This window comes from Oncorhynchus mykiss, chromosome 10, assembly GCF_057628025.1.
Source record: "Oncorhynchus mykiss isolate SJ-2025 chromosome 10, ASM5762802v1, whole genome shotgun sequence".
In the NCBI taxonomy this organism is placed as follows: Eukaryota; Metazoa; Chordata; class Actinopteri; order Salmoniformes; family Salmonidae; genus Oncorhynchus; species Oncorhynchus mykiss.
In genome coordinates, this window is record NC_143031.1 from 74,928,015 (window position 1) to 74,948,346 (window position 20,332).

Consider the following 20,332-nt stretch of genomic DNA (forward strand, 5'->3'; position numbering starts at 1 on the left):
TGTTTGTTACTGTGTTATTGTTACACCACATTCTCACAGATCCAGTTATGATTTGTGCCACATTTGTCATCATTCCATGTCTTTACAGGGTCATCTTGTCTAAAGTATATCTCAGCACAGTCCTCCTGCCCATAATTATCAGGCTGTCCTGCGCTCCAGTACCTAAACAACACAGAGAACCAGACAGTCAGACACTGTGGTACAAACATCCTCCTCATTTATACACATAGTCCTACGTTTTGAAGACACTCTCTGTAAGATGATAATACCGTTATCAAGAATGGGCCATCAACACATTTCACTACATTCATATGTAAATATTGCCTGGTTTCTATAATACATCTATAGTTCTCATTGAATGACATTCATGAGTGGAAACATACCTTTTTATGAACATGAATGGTAAGCAATATGTCTTTGTTGTTTTTTTATCACCATATCAACTGGTAAAATGGACAAATCTCTCACCCTGTGGTCAGTGATGTGCCGTCCACCCACTTCCAGGTCCCCTCAGTGACAGAGTCAGTCAGACCAATCCAGGCTCTCATGTGGAGGTTAAAGACAAATGTCTGTTGTTGAGAAAGATAAAAACGTATTATACTGCACATATTAGTGTACTGCTGGAAATGGAAATCTCTCTCTCTCTCTCTCTCTCTCTCTCTCTCTATCTCTCTCTCTCTCTCTCTCACCTGTTCCTCTCTGCTGTTTATGATCACGAGGTCTGCTCCTCTCCTCTTGCAATCCTGTCTGCTCTCCTCCCAGGTTTTCTTCTCAGTAGAGAGGAAGTACAAACTGGAGTCAAAGTATCTCCATCCCTCCTGACAATGCTGCTCTGTTGAAGAGCAAAGGTGAACACATTGAGAAACTTAGCCAGTATCTTTATACTCATAAAGCCATGATATATAATTACTGTTGATTTTACTTCGAATTTATCACAGTTATATCTCACCCATCACAAAAAGCTTTGCCTGAATATGACCTTTCTCTTTAGTCAGGTTGTTGTATCTGGTCTGTAGCTGGTCTCTCTCTGCAGTTGCATTATTCTCATAAAGGGAACAACTCTGTGACAAGTTGTTCCTTTTATCCTCAGAATCTTTGATGACTCTGTTATCTACAAGGTATAAACACATAGTTACTAGGTAAAACACCAGGTAAATAGGCTTAGTAACCTACACCTCTATATAACTGGGTGATAATCAATGAACTTGGACACAAACTCACAGTAGACAGACAGGCCTATGATCCCAGCCAGTAGGAGAACACACAGCAGCCCCAGACACACTGCGGCAACTAGGAAGGGTCTCTTCCCTGAGCTATCAGGTTCTGTGGACACACATAATATACTGTTATGTTTTGTGTGTGTGTGTGTTTTACCTGAGTGCTGGTCTCCTGGTCCATCATTAGGAGCAGTGTCTGCTGTCTCTTCTCTCTTGGTGCTGGTCTCACCGTCTCTGAGGGTGTCTGCACTGACGTAGATATCCACAATCCTCTCCTCCATCTCACCTCTGTCAAACTTGACCTTCTTGTTCATATCTGGTTCAGTATAGATGACCTTTGACATCTTTAACAATGCCTGGGTCTTTCTTTCTATGTAGGGCTACTTACTATACATTAAGTCTCTGCATCTAGAATTAATGTGATGGTCTTCCAACATGGCCACCAGGAGGCGTCATATGTCAACTGCAAGCCCTCTATACGTTCAGTCTCTGCTTCTAGTGACGTCTCTGTCTCTGAGTCATCTGTGTTTCTGTGTCTGTGTGACTGCTGTAGCTGTTAACTCTATGGAAGTAACAAAAAAATGACATGGGAAGTTGTGGCTATGATAATACAAAAATGTTTACAAGTTTGAAAACTTGTGTGTGTAGTTATGCGAGAGATTGTTACCAGTGGTTATTGTTAAACCATTTTCTGCTGCATAATATAAATCATTCCATGTCTTTACATGATCATCTTGTCCAGAGTGTATCTCAACACAGTCCTCGTGTCCAGGGAATGGGACTTGCTATTTGTGATGTTGGACAGAACACTAACATACCAGGAAGATATAGATCATACAGGGGAAGTGGAGAACAAAGGCTAGCTATTAACATATATTAAATATCATATGTAACAGTCAAACATGAGCATTTGATGTTGTGCTTATATGTAACTTGACAACAAAGACTGACTGTCAAAGATGATTAGAACACACAGCAGCCCCAGACCCACTGCAGCAACTCCAGAGGGTCTCTTCCACCACTGAACATGTACTGAATAACACATTATTAAAGTAAGATCTTTAGTGATGTGTATTACTGTATCATCTAGGATTGGGACAAATAAAGGTATAGAAATACTGGGTAATCTCACCTGTTTAATATATTGTGTGTGGTGTGTGTGTGTGTGTGTGTGTGTGTGTGTGTGTGTGTGTGTGTGTGTGTGTGTGTGTGTGTGTGTGTGTGTGTGTGTGTGTGTGTGTGTGTGTGTGTGTTCGTGCAATCTTACCTGAAGCAACAATTCCATCTCTTGGACTGGGCTTGAAGGCTCTTACATTGGAATATATTTGGCCATCAATGTCTGTGTTCTTCATAGCATCAGGCTCATCGTCTTTAAATGGTTCTGGGTTTTCATAGACTCCCTCTGACATCTTAACACACTGGTGGTCAAATACAGTAACTTCTACTTCTTACCTCAACTCTAATGTGCATCTAGATGTGTTGTCTCCCTGTGCTGTTCTGCGTCTGTGTGACTTTAGGTAGTGAAACTCCTTATCAGTCAACCACAGTGGATGAAAAATTGTGAAATCAACACAACACTGGCCACCATGTGACTTCCACCAGCCTTAGTTTGATAATATACATTATGTGACTCTATATCATGATATATGATGTATGTGTGAATTCACAGGGTCACAATTTTGTATCTGCTAAAATAAATTGGGATCCTGTTAATTGACATATACACTACATATATCATGACTGAGTTTACAGCATCCCTAGCCTTCAAATGGAGAACACATTATGGCTCTCACTCTGTGACTGGAGGTGTAGGGGGGAGTTGCCCTTAGATGCTGATCTTGTTCAGTTTTATATTTCTTCCACAAATGGTTAAGGTTGGGATTGGGGGAAAGTAACCTGATCCTAGATCTGTACTTAGGGGAAACTTCCCCCTGTGTTGTGACCGGCCACCAATGGCCATGTAGGGGTCTATGCTCTATCTATGCTGTCTGTGAAGAGTTACTCAGAATGAAAAAGCAGAAGATCTGACAATATCTCCATAGTTTCACTTTGACAGATTTAAGAGGAAGAAGAATAAAAACCCTTCACTTGTATTATGATAAAACGTTCATATTTCCACCCTGTCTTTCAGTACAACATAACATATATACTGGTTACATCTAATGACTCAACTCTCTCTGCACTGATTCCACTGTTCCACATGACTTCTACCTACATGAACTACTATACAACTCTATAGCTCTATTCTATTCCACTGGAGGAGAGAAAGCATCACACAGATCCTTAGATACAGGGACAGAGTCAAAGGTGTCCCTCTGGTGGACGTAGTACTAACTACAGGTACAGCTGTAGTGTTGGTGACAGAGACATTGGTGGACGTAGTACTAACTACAGGTACAGCTGTAGTGTTGGTGACAGAGACCTGGGTGGATGTAGTACTAACTACAGGTACAGCTGTAGTGTTGGTGACAGAGACCTGGGTGGATGTAGTACTAACTACAGGTACAGCTGTAGAGTTGATTACAGAGACCTGGGTGGATTTAGTACTAACCACAGGTACAGCTTTGGGCTGTAGAGCTCACAACCACCTCCAAGGAGTCTTTCAATGAGACCAGACTTACACCTACTTTGCCTGCCCTGTCCGCCACCACCAGTTCTACCTTCTATGAACAGCAGGTTGTGCTGCAGGCAACCCGGGTCACATTCCCGGCTCTGGGGCCCACCGCCGTAGAAGTCCTTAAAGACAATTATTTAAATTTAAATAATTTAATGGATATTTTTTGCACAAAGGTGATGACAGAAGTGTCTTACTAAGAATGTTCAAATGTGACAAATTTGACTCTGTGTCCTTGTATGGAAATTGTGTTGAGCGTCCGTTAAACAGCAGTACTGAAAAAAAACTGTAGGCGCAATCGAAACCGTGCTTCTAGACAAGAACCCTGGTAGCCCGCACTGGGGAGCAGTAAAATGTCACCTCGAGGAAGGAAGGAAGGAAGGAAGGAAGGAAGGAAGCAAGGAAGGAAGGAAGGAAGGAAGAGGGGATAGATAGAGAGAGAGAGAGCGCTTAGTCAGACAACTGATTTAGCTGATAACAACTGGTAGCTTCGAGCAACCATATCCTTTCAAATCAGTGGCTGTGAGGGAGAGAGAACATGTGAAAAGGAGGCAATTCTAGAGTTTTGAAAGAAGACCCTTACCTTGCTGACAAGGAAGAGATGCAGGAATGTGTTGTTCAAGTCTGCGGCTCCAGTGGCCTCGGCCCCGATGGTCAAGGTGATGTCCGTTCCTGACAGGGTGCTAGTGGGTGCCATGAAGCTCATGGAGATGCTTACAGGGAATAAGGAAGCGATGTGGCTCGGATGGTAAAGGTTCCTCTGGTTCCGTTGGCCATTTCCACAGTAAAGGGGACGGAAATGGTGGAAATCTATGTCTGCGTATTAATCAGAAGTTTTAAATGGAAAATGTTTGCGCATCAGTGGAGGCTCCTCAGAGAAGGAGGGGGAGGACCATCCTCCTCATGAATTTCATGATTTAATTATTATTATTATTTTTAGACCAAACTCAACTAAATGTGTTCACGTCACAAAATAATTGATTAAAACCGATTGTTTTGCAAAGAAGGTCAACAGTAGCATCAGCAACACTATGTAGGGTAGTACCATGGTGTAGCCGGAGGGCAGCTGACCTCTTTTGGAGTCTCGTGGTTCTCACCCTCTTCCATAAACTTACACATAAATGATGACAACGTCCGGAGGACGTCCTACAACCTATAATTCGTCAGTCACTGGCAGCAGAGAACTGGAAGGAAAGGCGGCCAAAAGAGGTGTTGGCTTTGGGGATGATCAGTGAGATATACCTGCTGGAACGTGTGCTGTTATCATGACCAGTGAACTGAGATAAGGTGGAGCTTTACGTAGCATAGACTTATAGATGACCTGGAGCCAGTGGGTCTGGCGATGAATATGTAGCGAGGGCGAGACGACTAGAGCATACAGGTCGCAGTGGTGGGTGGTATAAAGTGATTTGGTAAAAAAATGGATGGCACAGTGATAGACTGCATCCAGTTTGCTGAGCAGAGTATTGGAAGCTATTTTGTAGATGACATCGCCAAAGTCGAGGGTCGGTAGGATAGTTAGTTTTACTAGGGTAAGTTTGGCGGCGTGAGTGAAGAAGGCTTTGTTGCGAAATAGAAAGCCGATTCTAGATTTGATTTTGGATTGGAGATGTTTAATATGAGTCTGGAAGGAGAGTTTACAGTCTAACCATGCACCTAGGTATTTATAGTTTTCCACATATTCCAGGTCGGAACCATCCAGGGTGGTGATGCTATTCGAGCGGGCGGGTGCGGGCAGCGAACGGTTGAAAAGCATGCATTTGGTTTTACTAGTGTTTAAGAGAAGTTGGAGGCCACGGAAGGAGTGTTGTATGGCATTGAAGCTTGTTTGGAGGTTAGTTAGCACAGTGTCCAAGCAAGGGCCAGAAGTATACAGAATGGTGTTGTCTGCGTAGAGGTGGATCAGGGAATCACCCACAGCAAGAGCGACATCATTGATATATACAGAGAAAAGAGTCGGCCCCAGAATTGAACCCTGTGGTACCCCCATAGAGACTGGCCAGAGGTCCGGAAAACATGCCCTCCGATTTGACACACTGAACTCTTTCTGCAAAGTAGTTGGTGAACCAGGCGAGGCAGTCATTAGAAAAACCAAGGCTATTGAGTCTGCTGATATCGTTTATTACATTTTTTATTTTTACCTTTATTTAACTACAAAATAGCTTCCAATACTCTGCTCAGTTAAGAACAAATTCTTATTTTCAATGACGGCCTAGGAACAGTGGGTTAATTGCCTTGTTCAGGGGCAGAACGACAGATCTTTATCTTGTCAGCTCAGGGATTTGAACTTGCAACCTTTCGGTTATTAGCTCAACGCTCTAACCACTAGGCTGCTCCATTGAGCGTAGCTGAGGTGCACCCGTGACCGGCTCGGAAACAGGATTGCACAGCGGAGAAGGTACGGTGGGATTCGAAATGGTCAGTCATCTGTTTATTAACTTGGCTTTCGAAGTCTTTAGATAGGCAGGGCAGGATTGATATAGGTCTGTAACAGTTTGGGTCTATGGTGTCACCCCCTTTGAAGAGGGTGATGACCACGGCAGCTTTCCAATCTTTAGGGATCTCGGACGATACGAAAGAGAGGTTGAACAGGCTGGTAATAGGGGTTGCAACAATGGCGGCGGATAGTTTTAGAAAGCGAGGGTCCAGATTGTCTATCCCAGCTGATTTGTAGGGGTCCAGATTTTGCAGCTCTTTCAAAACATCAGCTGACTGGATTTGGGAGAAGGAGAAATGGGGATGGCTTGGGCGAGTTGTTGTGGGAGGTGCAGTGCTGTTGACCGGGGTAGGGGTAGCTAGATGGCAAGCATGGCCAGCCGTAGAAAAATACTTACTGAAATTCTCAATTATAGTGGATTTATCGGTGGTGACAGTGTTTCCTATCTTCAGTGCAGTGGGCAGCTGGGAGGAGGTGTTCTTATTCTCCATGGACTTTACAGTGTCCCAGAACTTTTTTGAGTTTGTGTTGCAGGAAGCAAATTTTTGCTTGAAAAAGCTAGCCTTGGCTTTTCTAACTGCCTGTGTATATTGGTTTCTAGCTTCCCTGAAAAGTTGCATATCACGGGGGCTGTTTGATGCTAATGCAGAACGCCATAGGATGTTTTTCTGTTGGTTAAAACCTCTTGAGGATAGGAGAGACGCTAGCGTCTCAAGTGGCCAATTTCCAGGGGAAATGCAGAGCGCCAGATTCAAATAAAATGCTATAAAATTCAAACTTTCATTAAATCACACATGTAAGATACTCAATTAAAGCTACACTCGTTGTGAATCCAGCCAACATGTCAGATTTTTTAAATGCTTTTCGGCGAAAGCATATGAAGCTATTATCTGATAGCCTGCAGCCACCCTCACGAGCAGTAAACAATGGAGCTAGCGTAGCAGGCGCTACACAAAGCACTGAAATAAAATATAAAATATGCATTACCTTTGACGAGATTCTTTTGTTGGCACTCCAATATGTCCCATAAACATCACAATTGGTCCTTTTGTACGATTAAATCTGTCCATGCATATCGAAAATGTCCATTTATAAAGCCCGTTTGATCCATAAAAAAACAGCTTAGAAAAACTCAACGTCACTACAAAATATTTCAAAAGTTGCCTATAAACTTTGCCAAAATATTTCAAACTACTTTTGTAATATAATGTTAGGTATTTTTAAACGTTAATAATCGGTCAAATTGTAGACGGGCAATCTGTATTCAATACATGAACGAAAATAAAAAAAACTCTGCTCATCACGTCTTGTGCAACTCACAAAAGTGTTCCCCGTTCCGAGTTGGCCTACTTCCTGCTAAGACAAACAAATAACCTCAGCCATATTCCAAACACTGGCGACATCGTGTGGCAGATGTAGGAACTGAAAATATGTTCCTATTACATTTCCAATGGCAAAGACAATTATAGGGAAGAGAGATGGGAAAAAAATAAAATAATTCTGAACAGTTAGTCCTCGGTGTTTTGCCTGCTACATAAGTTCTGTTATACTCACAGACATGATTCAAACAGTTTTTAGAAACTTCAGAGTGTTTTCTATCCAAATCTATGAATAATATGCATATCTTATATTCTTGGCATGAGTAGCAGGAAGTTGAAATTGGGCACGCTATTTATCCAAAAGTGAAAATTCTGTCCCCTAGCTTTAAGAGGTTAAATCTTGTTAAGGCGAGGGGTTCCCCCCAGGGAACTCCACCCCCCCGTTCAGCTGAAAAGGTGGCGGAGGGAATGCAAAAATATTCTTTAGAAATATTTAACCTCGACACATTAACAAGTCCAATACCTCAAATGAAAGATAAACACCTTGTTCATCTACCCAGCGTGTCAGATTTTTAAAATGTTTTACAGCGAAAACACAACATATATTTATGTTAGACCACCACCAAACCAAAGAAAGAACGTAGCCATTTTTTCCAGCAAAAGATAGAATCACAAAAGCAGGATAAAAAAAAAATCAATCACTAACCTCTTGAAAATTTTCATCAGATGACAGTCATATGACATGCTACACAGTACATTTATATTTTGTTCGATAATATGCATTTTATATCCATAAATCTTGGTTTACATTGACGCCATGTTCAGAAAATCCTTCAAAATATCTGGAGGAATTATAGAAAGTTACGCCAGATAACAGAAATACTCATCATAAACTTTGACTAAAGATACATGTTCTACATATAATTAAAGATACACTGGTTCTTAGTGCAACCGCTGTGTCACATTTTTTTTTACGTTACAGAAAAAGCCTAACATTGCAATAATCTGAGACGGCGCTCAGACGTAACAATATTTCTCCGCCATGTTGGAGTCAACAGAAATGCAAAATTACAACATAAATAAATATATAAATAAACATAAACAACATAAATAAATATTCCCTTACCTTTCATCAGAATGTAGTGCAAGGAGTCCTAGTTCAACGATAAATCGTTTTGTTCCATAATGTTCAATTCTAGTGTCCAAGTAGCAGCATTTGCTATCACTTTCAGCTCACATGCCCAAAAAAATGACTTCTGGTCCAGGATAACTTTGCATGAAAACTTCCAAAAGACATATTACAGGTCGAAGAAACTGGTCAAACTAAGTGCAGAATCAATCTTCAGGATGTTATAATCATATATATCCAATAACATTCCAACCGGATCATTCGTTTTCATCTGGGGCTGATTGGAACAGCCGTAGCACTCAAAGACAAATGCACCACAACAAAATGGCATTCTCTTGCGACACCGACTACTTTCCAACCCATTAGGTCAAAGTTCACAGCAAATGCTCCATTACACTTTCTACTGAATGGGGACATCTAGTGGAAGACGTAGGAAGTGTTTCCAGATCCATAACTTGTTGGGAAGGGAGGGGGCGATGACGTCAAAGTTGCCCCAACTGTCAGGATTTCAAAACTTGTTCGGAAGATTGCCTGCCCTGTGAGTTCTGTTATACTCACGGACATAATTCAAATGGTTTTAGAAACTTCAGTGTTTTCTATCCAATATTAATAATAATATGCATATATTAGCAATTTAGGACAGATTTTGATGCAGTTCACTATGGGCACGCAATTCATCCAAAGTGGAAATACTGCCCCCTATATCTAACCGGTTTTAATGATCACCAGAGGCCTCATCACCCGCAGACAGACACAAATCTGTTAGTAAACCATGTGTAGCGTAATTTCCACTCAAGGTCTGAGATTTATATGAATGTTTGCTTGATTTTACACACAGACATTACCATCCGCTAGGAACAATGAGTGCCAAGTGGTGGAATAAGGGAACTGCTTGTCAAGAATGGGGAAAATATATGTGTTGAAATTGTGTGAGTAATAATGTAGTTCTATTTCCATTGTGAATTAATGCAACAGATCTTGACAGACTAATTATAATTTCACCACTTCAGTGCATTTGTTACGATAATAATCAATATAAAGTAGGGTAATATGTTCAATTAGAGACATGTGTTAAAGTGAAACCATTGTAGAAATACCAGAAGACTGAGATAATGGAAATGGAATTAGAGATGCCTGATGTTGCTCTGTTAGAAGGTTTGTCACACACTGCATTTAGCAGAGCGTGTTTTTTAATTTTTTTTTACAGAAAGTACAGATTGGCTCATCAGATATCATTTCCCAAAACCAATCGTATTGGATCTTTTCGAGGATTTAAGACCTACCTAAGAAAGGCAAAAAATGTCAGTCCAGCGCACATCAAGTGCCATCCAACCAGCACTTTTCAGCGGGAGCCGATTTGGCATCTGACATCCCTTTATGAGCCAATGTTTTGGATTTAGTCATCAGCAAAATAAACTGTAACATACAATTTCCATAAGTCATCGTGCAACAGGTTGAAATCAATTGTTTTTTTTGCCATCAATGGATTTCCAATTACAAATGGATCAATAGACAGCACCCACATCACCATCCCAAAACCAGTTCAACTATGTCAACAGAAAAGGCTTCCACTCTTTATGTGCAGGTGATAGGTTACATGACAACAAAACAACGCTGCTGAATGTGCTGGCAGGTGGCCAGTTGGAACGCTCACTCTTTCATTCTGTTCATGTTGGCCTACACACCTACAGTAGGGAGCTGTTGAGGATGGATGGTTTATTGGTTAGTGTTGACCACTCATTTGTAGTAAATGTGCCGTTGATAAAGCAACTTAAATTGTCCTAATGGTCCTCTCTTTGTAGCTATGTTTTAATTTTTACTGTTCAAACCACAACTGAGTGAGACAATTAAAACATGTTGGTTGACCTCAATCTCTGACACTAGCACCTGTATTACAGTCTGGATTATTATCATTCTAAGGTTCTTTTGGTTGTGCCTTTGTAGCCTATATCACATACGGCGTTGTATATTCCCACGGGCTTTAAAGGGTTTATTTTGACCCTATATGATTAATTAGAGGCATTTCAATATCCAACTAGCCAAGGTTGTGCAAGAGCACTGAGGCTGAGAACAATTTGGTATTTATCAAAGGTTATCTTGGGGTGACAGGGTAGGCTAGTGGTTAGAGCATTGGACTGGTAACCAAAATGGTTGCAAGTTCAAACCCCCGAGCTGACAAGGTCTGTCGTTCTGCCCCTGAACAGGCAGTTAACCCACTGTTCCTAGACCAGTTAACCCACTGTTCCTAGACCAGTTAACCCACTGTTCCTAGACCAGTTAACCCACTGTTCCTAGAGCGTCATTAAAAATAAGAATTTCTTCTTAACTGAATTGCCTAGTTAAATAAAGGTAAAGTAAGATATATCTCCTGTTGGTGTGGTTATGATGCTGGAAGGATTGTTTTGATAAATCTAACTGTTTCTATTCATACCAATATTCTAAATTCAGTTCTAATGTGGTATTGATAAATGAGGCCCCAGGTCTTTTACTCTCTTGATACAGTCCTGTCTGCTGTCCAGGTTTTGGTAGCTAGTCTCTCTCTAGTCAGATTTTTGTAACTGGTCTGTAGCTGGTCTCTCTCTAGTCAGATGTTTGTAACTGGTCTGTAGCTGGTCTCTCTCTAGTCAGATGTTTGTAACTGGTCTGTAGCTAGTCTGTTTCTAGTCAGATGTTTGTAACTGGTCTGTAGCTGGTCTCTCTCTAGTCAGATTGTTGTAAGTGGTCTGTAGCTGGTCTCTCTCTGTAGTCAGGTTATTATAACTGGTCTATAACTCGCCTTTCTTTAGTCAGGGTGTTGTAGCTGGTCTCTAGCTGGTCTTTCTTTAGTCCGGTTGTTGTATCTGATCTCTAGCTTGTCTCTCTATTTGAGACGTTTTTATCATCAATAACAATAAAGAAGAACTGGTTCACTAAAACAGATCATAACAGAACTAGCCGGTCTCAATCTTTAGTCAGGTTGTTGTAGCTGGTCTGTAGGTGGTCTATCATTAGTCAAGTTGTTGTAACTGGTCTCTCTCTTTAGTCAGGTTGTTGTAGCTGGTCTGTATGTGGTCTCTCTTTAGTCAGGTTGTTGTAACTGGCCTCTCTCTTTAGTCCGGTTACTGTAACTGGTCTCTCTCTTTAGTCAGGTGGTTGTGTCTGGTCTGTAACTGTCCTCTCTCTTTAGTCAGGTTGGTGTAGCTGGTCTGTAGGTGGTCTCTCTTTAGTCAGGTTGTTGTAACTGGCCTCTCTCTTTAACTTCTCTGAGATAGCGTCCCACCTAACCAACAGCCAGTGAAATTGCAGGGCGCCAAATTCAAAACAACAGCAATCTCATAAATACAATTCCTCAAACATACAAGTATTATACACCATTTTAAAGATAATCTTCTCGTTAATCCAGCCAAAGTCTCTGAGGATTTACGGTGATAGCATACCTTGCGATTATGTTAGCTCAAGACATAGCCACAGAAAAACACAGACATTTTTCCAGCCAAAGAGAGGATAACAAAAAGCAGAAATAGAGTCAAAATTAATCACTAACCTTTGGTGATCTTCATCATAGGACTTCATGTTACAGGACTTCATGTTACACAATACATGTATGTTTTGTTTGGTAAAGTTCATATTATATCCAAAAATCTGAGTTTAGGCTAGACACTACTGTCTCACTTGGCTGAAAGCCAGAGAAAGTGTGCAAATTCAAATAAAATACTATAAAAATCTAACTTTCATTAAATCACACATGAAAGATACCAACTTAAAAAGCTACACTGGTTGTGAATCCAGCCAACGTCTCTGAATTCAAATAGGCTTTTTGGAAAAAGCAAACAATGCTATTATCTGAGTTAGCACCATTGTAAACAAAGAGAGATAAGCATATTTCAACCCTGCAGGCGTGACACAAAACGCAGAAATAAAATTATAATTCATGCCTTACGTTTGACGAGCTTCTGTTGTTGGCACTCCAATATGTCCCATAAACATCATAAATGGTCCTTTTGTTTGATTAATTCCGTCGATATATATCCAAAATGTCCATTTATTTGGCGCGTTTGATCCATGTCCTGTCTGGTTATACAGTAACATGTCCTGTCTGGTTATACAGTAACATGTCCTGTCTGGTTATACAGTAACATGTCCTGGCTGGTTATACAGTAACATGTCCTGGCTGGTTATACAGTAACATGTCCTGGCTGGTTATACAGTAACATGTCCTGGCTGGTTATACAGTAACATGTCCTGTCTAGTTATACAGTAACATGTCCTGGCTGGTTATACAGTAACATGTCCTGGCTGGTTATACAGTAACATGTCCTGGCTGGTTATAGTTGGGACACCTTCTTCTTTTCACCTTGTTATCTGATTCCTGAATAACTTCCTGGTCTACTGGGGGAAGTTCCACCCACATACACCAGACACACCCACCCTCTTATATGGTATCTTACTACTCTATATCACTGAATAACATATTGGATGTATACATCTTAATAATGTCTCTGGATGATTTAAAAAATAACTAATAACCAGACCTGGGTTTAAAAACGATCTAATATCTGTAAAACACTTTGGGCGTTTGGGACTATTCTATTGGTTACATTAAGCCAGACAAGCTCAACCAAGCACAGCTAAAGTATTTGGGTTGTATTTATTAGGCGCCAAAAAAAGAAAACAAACTGAAACAGGGAGGGACTAACTGTACCTGTCCAATAAGAATAACATGTTTTCATTTGTGGTTGTTAAATATTTTACTATGGTGTGCACTAATGAATACATGGCCCAGGTCTGCTAATAACCAACAACCACTGACAGACATACAGACAGCCAGACAGACAGGAAGCTGTTATTAAATATCATATGTAACAGTCAAATATGAGCATTTGATGTTGTGCTTATAACTTGCCAACAAAGACTGACTGTCAAATATTATTAGAACACACAGCAGCCCCAGACACACTGCAGCAACTCCAGAGGGTCTCTTCCAGTAAGTGCCAGGACTGTCTCCTAAAGTTGATTCAGCTGCGGGATCGGGTCACCACCAGTACAGAGCTTGCTCGGGAATGGCAGCAGGCAGGTGTGAGTGCATCTGCACGCACAGTGAGGCGAAGACTTTTGGAGGATGGCCTGGTGTCAAGAAGGGCAGCAAAGAAGCCACTTCTATCCAGGAAAAACATTAGGGACAGACTGATATTCTGCAGAAGGTACAGGAATTGGACTGCTGAGGACTGGGGTAAAGTCATTTTCTCTGATGAATCCCCTTTCCGATTGTTTGGGGCATCCGGAATAAAGCTTGTCCGGAGAAGACAAGGTGAGCGCTACCATCAGTCCTGTGTCATGCCAACAGTAAAGCATCCTGAGACCATTCATGGGTGGAGTTGCTTCTCAGCCAAGGGAGTGGGCTCACTCACAATTTTACCTAAGAACACAGCCATGAATAAAGAATGGTACCAACACATCCACCGAGAGAAACTTCTCCCAACCGTCCAAGAACAGTTTGGTAATGAACAATGCCTTGATGATGGAGCACCTTGCCATAAGGCAAAAGTGATAACTAACTGGCTCTGGGAACAAAACATCGATATTTTGTGTCCATGGCCAGGAAACTCCCCAGACCATAATCCCATTGACAACTTGTGATCAATCCTCAAGAGGCGGGTGGAATAACAAAAACCCACAACTCCAAGCATTGATTATGCAAGAATGTGCTGCCATCAGTCAGGATGTGGCCCAGAGGTTAATTGACAGCATGCCAGGGCGGATTGCAGAGGTCTTGAAAAAGAAGGGTCAACACTGCAAATATTGACTCTTTGCTTCAACTTCATGTACATTTTCAGTAAAAGTCTTTGACACTTATGAAATGCTTGTAATTATACTTCAGTATTCCATAGTAACATCTGAAAACAAAATCTAAAGACACTGAAGCAGCAAACTTCCTGGAAATTAATATTTGTGTCATTCTCAAAACTTTTGGCCACGACTGTACATTGAGATGCAGAGAAAGAGAGAGAGAAGAGTGTCAGAGAGAGAGACAAAATGAGAACAAGAGAGAAAGACCAGAAAGACAGAAAGAAAAACAGTATTGAAAGCCCTTGTAACCACAAACTTGGTGCTCTCTATGATGGTGGTGACAGTCAATAGAGGCTGGTGGAAGGAGCTATAGGAGGATGGGCTCATTGCAGTGGCTGGAATGAAATTTTGGTCAAACGTGTGGATTCCATATATTTGATGTGTTCCATGTATTCCAATCCAGCCATTACAATAAGCTTGTCCTCCTATACGTCCTCCCACCAGCCTCCACTGGTGTATGTGTGTGTGTGTGTGCGTGTGTGTGTGTGTGTGTGTGTGTGTGTGTGTGTGTGTGTGTGTGTGTGTGTGTGTGTGTGTGTGCGCTCTACAGTGCAGTGTCTTTAGCAGGAGCATCAGTGAACACAAAGATCTCAGAGGGGGGTGACGCCACCATGAGGGCCAGCTGTGAATTACAACACACACTTAAGAGAGTCAGACCACACTGGGATCAAGTACTGGAACTCTACGGGAAGTAACATTTTCAGTCCACTGGCTAACTAACCAGCTCTGGCAGAGTTATCAAAACAGGCAACCACTTTTCAAATGCAGCCATTCAAATACAGCCTTCATTTTGGCACTGTAAAGAGAATTGAACAAGTGAATAGGCATTGGTTGGAAATGATGAACCATCCCCTTTTCTAAATGTCTATAAAAGGCCTGTGACCCAAAGCCACGTCATTTCCAAATACCGTGAGGATTTGTTCTCACGTTCAAAAGGGCTAATTCTAATGTCAACCATACAGGCCAGGAAACGTGGGAGCTTGCTCTATACGTGGAATGGTATGACCTCTGAACTACTGATCACTCAAGAAGAAGTGAGTCCTAGATGACAGCCGAACAGACTGCAGCTGGAAAGGTAGCAAATCTAGTACGAGAACACTGACAGACGTGAGCGAATCTCTAGAGTGAGATGAACCTCTCAGACCAGACCAACTTCTCACACGACGACCCGGAAGATTCCACAAAGGACAGGGTGACATCGACTGGGCAAACCAGAGCCTCACATCACCAACTTCACGTAAACACTAAGCATTGCTTTTCCGGATGAGCAATAGTTAGTGGCATATGTATTTATGTGAGAATAGCTTCCCAGGTCTGTCCCAAGACCAATGTTCCTAAATCTTTCTTCCAAAACCCCCTTCTCTTCTCACTGATTTTACTGTGTTATAACCAAACAGTTTTGTCTTGTTTAGTCCACTAGGGATGGTATTTTACTGTATTATGTTATTATGAAATTGTTTAATTAGTTAGTAAATAAATAATTGAGTCAATTGGTGTATGGATCATTCAAAGTAGAGGCTGGGTTCATGCATGTAACCAACAATTTACAACGTTCAGATGAGACTGACGAAGGTAATAAGAACATTTAATGACTGATTGACTGCTATTGATATAAAATATCTCAGATCTTTAAGAGTGGATTCGGGAGATATATATATAAACAAATTCTTCCATTGTTCACCGACTTCCTAGTTAATTTAATGTACATGATTAGTTTAATCAGGTAACGATAAATACAGATAATTGATTTGATAAAATAGCAGGTCTTCACATTTAATGACAGAAACACTGGCTCTTTCCCCGGTGAGTCACCAGCAGACATTTTCTCCACCTTATTTTAATTACGTTGTCGTTTGTAAATGAGCTTTTTCTTTCCATTGTTGTTGTTTACATTATTACCTTGTCGGGGTTTTTTTAATGCTTTTTTTTGTCAGGAAAAGTTCACGTCAATCCATGGAGGCATAAATGACATTTTTGATGTTTAATTCAATAAGACAAAAGCTGCGAAAGGAGAGTTGAAGATAAAGCGAAGGCAGGGACAGAAAAGTCATGTTTAGAAAATATTTGGTGAAGTGGTAAAAGAGTATGATAGCAGTGTTGGGTTATGCTATGTGTTGTATGTGATGATTGTGAGGTGCTACACACATTTGACAGTCATAAGATGGGACTTCAAATAGGCCTGTGGCACATCAAGGGGAACTGTAGCCTACTGTTTAGATGGGTTAAGTAGAATCTGAAATCTGGACACTGACTATAGGTCTATAACCTCTCATATAGCCTTAAAATCAACTCCTGCAGAATTAAACACTTATCGCAGTATAAATGAAACACCAAATGTAGGCAAAGCTTGGACAATGGAACAGGAGTGTAGAAATAGGATTTATTTATTGTAGTAGTGTGCAAGAGTCCCACAGGGGGAGTTTTTTGGTGTGTCTGAGGGGAGAGAGCAACAGCACCACCACCAAATCATCACCTAGCCTCTTCCAGAGACAGGCCTCCACTCAGATAAAGACTTCCAGCATCTCTGTTACGGTCAGTTGGTTTCCTCTTGTAGAACTCTCTGTCTGGGCCTGAAAGTGCACACTTTTCCTCTGGACCATGGCCCCGAGTGTTCTGGTGAAATGTAGTGGAGGAACCTTTACCGTCCGAGACATCAACGACCTTCACTTCCTCCTTCCCCACCAGCATCTCCATGGTGACCCTCCTAGCGCCTGCCAGCACTCTGTCGGGAACGAACGTCACCCTGAACATCGATTCCGTTGGAGCCACAGACTTGAACTACGCTGTCCTGCGTCTCTCTGTTGTCAACAAGGTAAATGTCATGTTCCAAAACTTTAAAATGAACTACGCCGTCCTGTGTCTCTCTTTTGTCAGCAAGGTAAGAGCCATGTTCCAAAACTCTAAATTTGGTCCCCTTTCCTCATATCGTCTCTCTGGTCATTGATTTGAAAGGACTTGTTGGTGTAAGATACCAGCCCTGCTGGTCAGAGATGGTGCCACCTCTACCACCACAATCGACACAACCACCACTACCATCACCACAACAACCACCACAACCGCCACCAAAACCGCCACCACAACCACACAACCGACACTACCAACACTACCACCACAACGAACACTACAACAACCGACACTATCACCACAACTACCACTACAACCACCACCACAACCGACACTACCACCACAATCAGCACTACCACCACTTCCACCACAACAACCACAACCACAACTACCACCACAACCACAACCGCCACCACAACCACCACCACCACATCCACCACCACAACTACCACCAACACAATGAACACTACCGCCACTAGCCACCACAACTGACACTACAACAACTGACACTACCACCACTACCACCACAACCACCACCACAACCACCACCACCACCATAACCGCCACCACAACTGCCACAACTGCCACAACTGCCACTACCGCCACTACCACCACAACCACCACAACCGACACTACCACTACCGCCACAACCACCACAACCACCACAACCACCACAACCGCCACTACCACAACCGCCACTACCACCACAACCACCACAACCGACACTACCACAACCGTCACTGCCACCACTAACACCAAAACCACAACTGCCACCACAACCTCCACCACAGCCGCCACCACCACCACTACCACCACAACCACCACAACTACCAACAAAATAACCACAACCACCACCACCACCACTACCACAACAACCGACACTACCACAACCGACACTACCACCACTACCACCACAACTATCAAAAAAACACCACAACCACCACATCCACCACCACCACCACTACCACCACAACCGACACAACCACCACAACTACCAATACTACCACCACCACAACCACCACAACTGACACTACCACTACCACCACAACAACCACAACCTCTACCACCACTACCTCAGTTGTCTGACTAAGAGCTATTTCTCTCTCTCTTAACCACTCACTCTCTCCCACTGTCTCTCTCTCTCTCTCTGTCTGTTCCATCTCCCCTTCCTCCAGGTGACAACCCCCCTGTACCTGTAGTAAGTACTACATCCACCCAGGTCTCTGTCACCAACACTACAGCTGTACCTGTACTTAGTACTACATCCACCCAGGTCTCTGTCACCAACACTACAGCTGTACCTGTAGTTAGTACTACATCCACCCAGGTCTCTGTCACCAACACTACAGCTGTACCTGTAGTTAGTACTACGTCCACCCAGGTCTCTGTCACCAACACTACAGTTGTACCTGTAGTTAGTACTACAACCACCCAGGTCTCTGTCACCAACACTACAGCTGTACCTGTAGTTAGTACTACATCCACCCAGGTCTCTGTCACCAACACTACAGTTGTACCTGTAGTTAATACTACATCCAACCAGGTCTCTGTCACCAACACTACAGCTGTACCTGTAGTTAGTACTACATCCACCCAGGTCTCTTTCACCAACACTACAGCTGTAACTGTAGTTAGTACTACATCCACCCAGGTCTCTATCACCAACACTACAGCTGTACCTGTAGTTAGTACTACATCCACCCAGGTCTCTGTCACCAACACTACAGCTGTACCTGTAGTTAGTACTACGTCCACCAGAGGGCCACCTTTGACTCTGTCCCTGTATCTAAGGATCTGTGTGATGCTTTCTCTCCTCCTGTGGAATAGAGTAGAGCTGTAGAGTTGTATAATAGTTAATGTAGGTAGATGTCATGTGGAACAGTGGAATCAGTGCAGAGAGAGTTGTGTCATTAGATGTAACCATGTTGTATATGTCATATGTATATGTCATGTTGTACTAAAAAACAGGGTGGAAATATGAATGTTTTGTCATAATACATGTGAAGGGTTTTTATTCTTCCTTCTATTCTCTTAAATCTGTCAAACTGAAACTATGGAGATGTTGTCAAAACTTCTCTTCACAGTCAGTATAGATGGAACAAAGAGCCTATATGGTACAGATCTAGAATCAGGTTTCCCTCCCAAAATCCTAACTTTAACCATTTGTGGTGGACATTCAAAACGGACCTAAGATCAGTGTGTGTGGCAACTTCCCCCCTGCACCGCCGGTCACAGAGTGCAAGACATAAGTGTCTCTCCATTTGAAGGCTGGGGGTGCTGTAAACTTAGTCAGGATATATGTAGGGTATATGTGAATGTATCCAAAATTGTGACCCTGTGACCCACACATACATCATATAGCATGATATAGAGTCATATTGTGTAGTATATTATCACTTTAGTTTAATCATATGTTTAAAACTAATGATCACTGTGGGAAACAAACATGTTCAGATTAGGAACTAAGGCTGGTTCAAGTCACGTGGGGACCAGTTTCCCCTTCACTGTGGTTGAAAGTTTAAAAAATAGTGTCACTACAGTAAATCACACATACGCAGGACAGTGCAGGGAGAAGACACAGCTACAGACGTATTTTAGAGTTGAGGTTAGAAGTAGAAGTTACTGTATTTGAGCACAAGTGTGTTAAGATGTCAGAGGGAGTTTATGAAAACTCAAATGGATTTGAAGGCGATGAGCCTGATGTAATGAAGAACACAGACATTGATGGCCAATTATATGGCAACGTAGGAGCCTTCAAACCCTGTCCAAGAGATGGAGTTGTTGCTTCAGGTAAGATTGCATGGACACACACACACACACACATAAGCACACACACACATTGAACAGGTGATATTACCCTGTATTGCTATAGCTTCATTTGTCCCAATCTTGGATGATACAGTAAAACACATTACCAAAGATTACTTTACTTACTTTAACAATTTG

General features: G+C 42.0%; 1 protein-coding gene across 3 annotated transcripts; it reads right to left on the reverse strand.

Annotated features, from left to right (window-relative positions):
* On the reverse strand, positions 1–9,048 carry LOC110497266 (CD209 antigen-like protein A). 3 transcript variants are annotated; one of them, XM_090187907.1, is made up of 8 exons: positions 8,714–9,048; positions 4,415–4,647; positions 2,485–3,953; positions 1,222–1,323; positions 950–1,111; positions 690–832; positions 469–569; positions 1–162 (listed from the first exon to the last, which is right to left on the reverse strand). In XM_090187907.1, exons 3-8 carry the CDS (start codon positions 2,624–2,626, stop codon positions 21–23), a joined length of 792 nt encoding a protein of 263 aa, XP_090044033.1. In that variant the 5' UTR covers positions 2,627–3,953; positions 4,415–4,647; positions 8,714–9,048; the 3' UTR covers positions 1–20. The 3 variants fall into 3 exon arrangements, with proteins under 3 accessions (XP_090044033.1, XP_036789843.1, XP_090044032.1); XM_036933948.2 differs by having other exon boundaries at positions 2,485–4,647; XM_090187906.1 differs by lacking the exons at positions 2,485–3,953; positions 4,415–4,647; positions 8,714–9,048 and having other exon boundaries at positions 1,222–1,572.
* Between the last annotated feature and the right edge of the window lie 11,284 nt (positions 9,049–20,332).